The 8093-nt window shown below is 35.8% G+C and overlaps 1 protein-coding gene across 1 annotated transcript in view; it reads right to left on the bottom strand.

Moving 5' to 3' along the window:
- The window catches only part of LOC115215437 (short transient receptor potential channel 3), a 404833-nt gene extending 399174 nt beyond the window's left edge, over positions 1–5659 (bottom strand). The window contains exon 1 of the mRNA XM_029784603.2: positions 5000–5659. Coding sequence (XP_029640463.1) covers positions 5000–5120 — 121 coding nt within the window. The 5' untranslated portion in view covers positions 5121–5659. The remainder of the gene's footprint in view (positions 1–4999) is intronic.
- Between the last annotated feature and the right edge of the window lie 2434 nt (positions 5660–8093).

The following is an 8093-nucleotide window of genomic DNA, read 5'->3' as shown; positions in this document are numbered from 1 at the left end:
CACATTGCTATTTTGTTTTATTTGTTAAAACATCAAATATATCATTAATTATAATCACACGACCGTATAAACTTTGCGGTTTTTATGTTTTTTCTTTTGTTTTCTTCTCTAAGTTTTAACCATTGAAATGTCGAGGACCACTTTGTCTGCTATCTTTTCGGCGTCGATAAAATATGTACCAGTTGAGCACTAGGGTCGGCTTTAATCGACTTCTCCACTCACCCAACTTGCTGGCCTTGTGCCAAAATTTGAAGCCATTATTATTGTTATTCTGTGAGCTGGCAGAATCGTCAGCACGCCAGGCGAAATGCTTAAAGCTATCTTGTCTGTTGCTACCCTCTGAGTCCAAATTCTGCCGAGGTCGACTTTGCCTTTCATCCTTCCGTTGTCGATAAATTAAGTAACAGTTGAGTACTAGGGTCGATGTAATCGATTATCCGCTCCCCCAAATTTAAGCCCTTGTGCCTATAGTACAAAGGATTATTATTATTATTAAACGCCGAGGTTGACTTTGCCTTTTATCCTTTAGGGCTCGATTAAATAAGTACCAGTGAAGCACTGGGGTCGATGTAATCGACTGGTCCACTCCCCAAAATTTCAGACATTGTGCCTATAGTAGAAAGGATCATTATTATTATTATTATTATTATTATTATTATTATTATTATTATTATTATTAAGGCGTTGAGCTGGCAGAATTGCTCTCCCCGGACAAATTGCTTAGCGGCATTTCGTCCGACTTTACGTTCTGACCTGAAATGCAGCCGAGGTTGACTTTGCCTTGCATTTCCAGGAGTCGATAAAATAAGTGCCAGCTGAGAACTGAGGTTGATATTATCGACTTACTCCTCCCTGAAAATTGGTGGCCCTGGTCCAAACTTGAAACCATTTTTATCATTATGATTTCATTGGCTCGATGCGATGTCAACGTTTGCATTCCACCGTTTTGGGGTCGATTAATCCATGTACCAATCATGTAGTGAGACGATTCTATTGACAAAGCTCACTACCTAAAATCCGTCGTCTTGTGCCAAAAACACAAACAATGATTCTGGAATAGTAGAAATGTTATTACTATTGGCCACAGAGGTTGCAGTTAAATAACAGTAAACGTGGAACTGTTTCGTCGTTTTAATATCCTTGAGGGTTTATAAAATATGTAGCAGTCATATACGTGGGAAGACATAATCACCTATATCCTTTTGTTGTGTAAAGAACGGAAAAGAAAAAACATACACTTATTGTTGTTACTGAAGTTGTTTTAGCCCCAGGTTAGATATCATCTACAAGACCAATGACCATGATCATCTGGAATTTTGTTTGTTTGTTTATTTAGTTTTGAAACAGTGTGCCTCGAACTACATTATCCAACTCGTCCTCGTTTATTTATAATTCTTTTTTTTCATAAAGATCTTTAGTAGGGTGTTGTTTGAAAATGATTTACCTGTTATTTTTAGTAGTTTAAATGACCGCCTAGACCCTTACACCATTAAGGAACAACATTGATAGAAACGACACAATATCAGTCTTCATATTTAACAGCTTTTAGTTATCAACTAGTAATGCACTGGTGTCCATGCAATCACCCATGCTTTCCTCCATAAAATGTGATACAGCCCTGCGTCAATATACTGTTGTTGTATTTGTTGTTGTCTTACTTAGTGCTACTCGAGATGACCTTATGATCAACGAAGTTCCAGTTATGATATCGTGGCCTTTTCTATCATAGTGTATCTAGGACCACATTATCCAGTCAATCTTTACTATACTAAGACAAAAGGGTGTGATCTGAAGGAAATTACGATGCTATTTCTACCATGTCAAATGAATCACGCAGCGGTTACCTCGCTGACATGAGTAAGAAATTACTAGAAGCGAAAGCGAAACACTGAATATCACAGATTAGCAGATTCTGCGAACCCATTGTTTACTGGGTGATAGTATCATTTCATTTACATCTTTGAGAAATCCATGAATGTCCTAACTTCGCTCACACCACATATAAAACTCCAGCCTTGATACTTTAAAAAGAAACAATAATCATTATTATTTCTGAGATCGAATCTTGCCGGGGTCACCATTGCATTCACTCGTGATTCATAAAATTACTACCATTCATGTACTGGCATCGGTTAAGTCGACTATATATCACTACCCAAAATGTCAAAATGTTGTGGCATTATTTCCATTATTATTATTATTATTATTATTATTATTATTAAGGAGACGAGCTGGCATAATCCTCAGCCCGCCGGACGACATGCTTAGCGGTATTTCGTCCATTTTTACGCTCTGAGTTCAAATTCAGCCGAGATCGACTTTGCCTTTCATCCTTCTGAGGTTGGTAAAATAAAAACCAGTTGATCATTGGGGTCAGTGTAACCGAGCTATCCTCTCCCCCGAAATTCCTCCCTTGTGACTATCATAGAAAGATATTATTATTATTATTATCATCATCATCAGTAGTAGTAGTAGTAGTAGTTGAGTAGTAGCAGTTTCCTCAATTCGAGAAAATAAGCTGATAGTAGTGTTCTTTAGCCCAAGTAGACCCCTGACTGAGTGCACCTAGGATCAAAATCAATGTAAGCAGAACCATCGTGTTTTAATGATATCATACGTATCATATTCGGGATTATATTGTTAAAAGTATCCTTATTTAAGAAAGTAGTGTATGATTTGCGGGGAATTTGGCTGCTAATTTCAGCAAATCAAGCGGTAGCGTAGAGGTTCCCTCATTGGTTCATTCAAATATACGTAATGCACGTAGCGCTCTTGCAGCAAAAACAGCAATTTGAAATTGGTTACAAGCACTTTTTTTTTTTTTCACAACCCTCATAAACGGCATTTAAACATGTCAAAAAGTAGCATCTCGTGTTAAGGAATATGCATTAATGCGATGCATAAAATAAAGACACATCATAATAAATGTATGTGATGTGTGTATATCAATTTATTGTACGAACACTCACTATATCTGTTGTAAAGCTCTTTGCACGTTTTATTCTCTTTAAATGTGTCATTCTTTCTGTCAGTCTAACTTTCTCACTTGCGCACGCTTTTCCTTCTGCTTCAATCTCTCCGTTTTGAGTTTTTCTTTCACAGTCTCTTTTTCTATATACGCACCTCTCTCCCCCACCTATCTATCTATATATTAATGATTAAGGTTACTATATTAATTGATATTTTTTTTTACTGTTATGGGTTTTTTACGCATGCTAAGCCACTGATATCATAAACAATAATATCCACATATATATAACAACGCGGCACCCAATCATGGCTGCAGTCCAATGATTAACACACGTAAAATAGTAAATTAGTATGTAAATATGTATGTATGATATATATATATATATGTATATATATATATATATATATATATGTATATATATATATATATATATATATATATATATATAATATATATATATAATGTCTGTTTACACACACACGGAAAGAGAAGTGAGAATACGATGATAGATAGATAGATCGATAGATAGATCGATAGATAGATAGGCATTAATGTGTGTGCATGTGTTTCTGCGTGTTTATGCGAGCATTCAACAACTGGGTGTAAACACACACTTATATGCGCATTTGCATACACTAACTCATACACACGCATATACACACATATACACACATACTTACATATATATATATATATATATATATTATATATATATATATATAATATATATTATAATGTCTGTTTACACACACACGGAAAGAGAAGTGAGAATACGATGATAGATAGATAGATCGATAGATAGATCGATAGATAGATAGGCATTAATGTGTGTGCATGTGTTTCTGCGTGTTTATGCGAGCATTCAACAACTGGGTGTAAACACACACTTATATGCGCATTTGCATACACTAACTCATACACACGCATATACACACATATACACACATACTTACATATATATATATATATATATTATATATATATATGTGTGAGTGAGTGGGCATGTGTGTATATATATATACACATATATATGCATGTATATGTGTATATAAATGCGCAATTATATCAATTATTGTACATGTGTGTAAGCGTGTGCGTGCGTGCGTGAGAAGCAGAGGAGACAGAAGGAAACAGAAATCTTAAGAAAGACGCAAAGAGAATAGATCGATATATATATATATAAGAAAGATTCTATGTATATAAGAAATAAATGCACACAGAACGAAGAGCTTGTGTATGCGTCGATATGTGTGCGTATGCATGCGTTCTGTATGACTGAGAACAGTGTATGTTTTTTTAAATGATATATGTGTATTTGCATGGCATAGCATGCATGCATGCAACATGAATGCATTGTGCTTTCATATGTGCATCAATGCAATTACCCATTCATAAATCTGAATGTATATATATATATATATATATATATATAATATATATATATATACACTCTTTTGTCTTTAGTACTTTTAGCTATCGTGAGCTATATTAAAATTTCAAATATTGATACACACACACACACACATATATATATATATATACGTACATATATATACATATATATATATATATATATATATATACATACAAATATATACATACATATACATACATACATATATATATACATATATATACACATATATACATACATACATATATACGTACATACATACATGCATATATACGTACATAAATACATATATATACATACATATATACATACATATAGACATACATACATATATATATATACATAAATATATATATATAGACATACAGTGTAGGTATATATGAGTTAGCGATTGACTTTGTAGCATATATATGTAAGTATGCAACTATATATATATATATAATTATATTTATATTTATATATATATATATATAGAGAGAGAGAGAGCGTGTGTGTGTGAGAGGGAGAAAGAGATACATGCATACATGCATACATACATATCTGCAAACATAAATACATGCATACATATATATACATTCGGGTATACAAGTTATTTGTTTACTCGGTGAACTTACCTTTTGCGGTTTCGTCCACCCAGAGTTTCTCATACTTGTAAGTGTTCCAGGTGTTTTTGGCGCTTCCCATCCGCTTGGATGTGTAGGAAGTTCGAAGAGTATTGTTATCTAAAGGATGCATTCCATCATTTAGTGAAAGGCGATGTATTGGAAGAGAGAATTTACTGAAAGGGATACGCAACAACGAGAAGGATAGTGGCGAGACGGTTGTCGGTGCAGAAGACCACAACAGGAATCATATCTCCTATGACAGCGACCTCGAAAAATATATTATATACAGGTGATAAAACTGCTAGCTTACATTATTATTACTATAATGAGAAAATGTCGTCTTTGCCTGTGGTGGACTCCAGCGCTATCACTGATATTCGAAACACTAGAACACCACTGCACTGCTGCTACCTCTGTCAACAAACCAAAGAAGAGACAGAGACAGGCAATGTAGTGGTAGTGGTACTGGTACTGGTACTGGTGAGAGAGTGGTGAGAGTAGGGGGTGGTGCAGAGTAATGCAACAGTAGTTCATTTATTTATTTATTTATTTACATATTCATTTTTTTAGTAACGGAGCTAGTTGATGCTCTCACAAAGTATTAGTAACAGCATTAGGTGTCGTGTAGCTTTTGTTATAGTAGTTGTTATTCTCCCTGTAATAGTAGCAGTAGTAGTAGTTGTTGCTATTGTTGTTGTAGGAGAAGTAATAGTGTTTGGTGGGTTTTAGTGTTGTCAGAAATAGTTAATAGTAGTAGTAGTAATAATACAAACACCAGAATGTTCCCCCGTAGTTGTGTGTTCGGTTTTTGTTTGAAAATATGGGGAAATGAAGATAACAACGAGCAAAATCATCGATGAATGATTTTTTTTTGTTTTTAGTTCGAAAGTTCTTCGATTCCTCCCTTCTTCGATCTATCATCTTTCTCTGTATTCTCTCTCTTTCTCTGTTTCACTCTCTCTCTCTCTCTCTCTCTCTCTCTCTCTCAATCTTTCTTGTTCCCTATTCAATCACAGCAATACCATCGCGCGCACACACATCCATACATACAAACAGACACACATACATACATATATGTACATATACGTATAAATATATGCAAACATACAAACGTTAGCGCTGACATTATATCTATATTAATATATATGTACAAATATTCACCCATCCACGTACACATATACACGCATGCTTAACTACATAAGTATATATCAACACATATACACCCATATGCTTTACACACACACACACACACACACACACACACACACACACACACACACACACACACACACATATATATATATATACATACATACGTATGTATATAAGTATATGTGTATTTATATCGATACGTATATACATACATGTGTGTAATTTATGTATATACCATTTTATATGTTGTATATTTTCTATATATTTCTCCCTCATTTCTCTCTCACATATGTGTGTGTGTTAGAGAGAGAGAGAGAGGGAGAGAGAGAGAGAGAAAGACAGAGATGATGGCTACAGATAAATTCGGTCCTGTTTGGAGAGGTTCAGCAAAAATGGCTCTGAACAGTGATCATTCACTTCCCATAAACTCTAACGCAACATAATTTATAAGTAATAAATACACACACACATGCGCGCGGGTAAATATATATATATATGTATGTATGTATGTGTGTATATATATTTGTCCTGGGTGTGATATTAATTTGTATCTTGTGGTGAGGTTCCAGGCCGGGAGTTCTGAAGTTGTGTACGGATGGAGCCTACACTTAACTACCATTACTCCCAGGTTTGTTCTGATCCGGAACGGTAGAAGTTGTTAGGGCCCCAATTATGGGTTAAATGGACTTCCCAGAAGTAGAAGAGGCTCCCGTAATTTCTGACAAAGCTGTGGGTAAGGCAGCTCTTCTAGGAGAAAGATGTTCTGGTATAAAACTTGTAATCAAATTAGAAGCAGCCATCTTGCAATGCTTGTCACTGGAACCTAATATGGCGACCAAGTTTGTGGTAAAACTGATGTAAAAGCTTTTTTCAGTCCAATCCAATGACGTAGACATGTCTTACTGTCATATTCCTGGATTCCTTTTATATTTTATAAAGTCATATGACAACGGATAACCGTGCACATGAAAGGATGAAAGTAAATCAGAACAATCAGGCCGAATGTGAAACCGGCTGCCACCTGACATGATGAGGCAATCCTCCTCCTCATCATCATCATATATAATCTGATCAATAAGTATCCGGACTGTTGCTATAGCAGCGAAGCTAAAGCACGCAGAGTGAAACCGCTTGGCACAGATTGACTTCGCTGTGCATGCGCATTTACGTTCTAGCTCATTCCGCTGTTTACAGCAGTGCTTGGAAGGAAGTTATGTAGCGTGTGATCGTCGCATTGACCATGACAGGGAAAATTGAGCAGAGAATCTGCTTCAAATTTTGCCAAAATCTTGGCGATACCTGCTCAAAGGCCTACGCAAATTTTTCAAAAGTTTTCATCGCTCTTGACACAATCAAGGAGATCTTGTGCAACTGAAACCCGAGTGTCTTTTTGGTCAGCTGAAAGCAGTTTTGGCACAAAGTTGGCAGACACGCGTAATACCCAAATCGTCAGTGATTATGGACTGAATTGAACCGTAACTAATCTACATATCCTCTGATAACTCACGTATGGTGATCTGACAATTTCCTCTCACAGCTGTACGTACATCTCCGATGTTTTTCTCTATTCTGCTGGTTGCGCGTCTCCCAAAACTTTCGTCAGTATCGACATTTTTTCAACCATCTTGGAAATATCTGAACCTCTCATACACTTGTGTGCCACCCATACACTCCTCTCCATATACCTTCTGCAACTTGCGACAGTCTCTGAGCAGGTATCGCCATAACACCTTTCTCTGCCATGGTCATTACGACGACCACACGCTAATATACATACATACATACGTACATACATATTCACACACACACACGCCACACACATACTTGTGTATAAATGTTCAACGTATGAAACAGACCTGACCCAAAATTGCGTAGCGGCTTAGTTGAACACTAAATTACAAGTAGATCATCTAAATTAATTGAATGCAGTTTCACATGCGGAAATATAGCT

Source organism: Octopus sinensis, linkage group LG1 (genome assembly GCF_006345805.1).
Source record: "Octopus sinensis linkage group LG1, ASM634580v1, whole genome shotgun sequence".
Classification (NCBI taxonomy): domain Eukaryota; kingdom Metazoa; phylum Mollusca; class Cephalopoda; order Octopoda; family Octopodidae; genus Octopus; species Octopus sinensis.
This window is presented reverse-complemented; position numbering and strand designations above follow the sequence as displayed.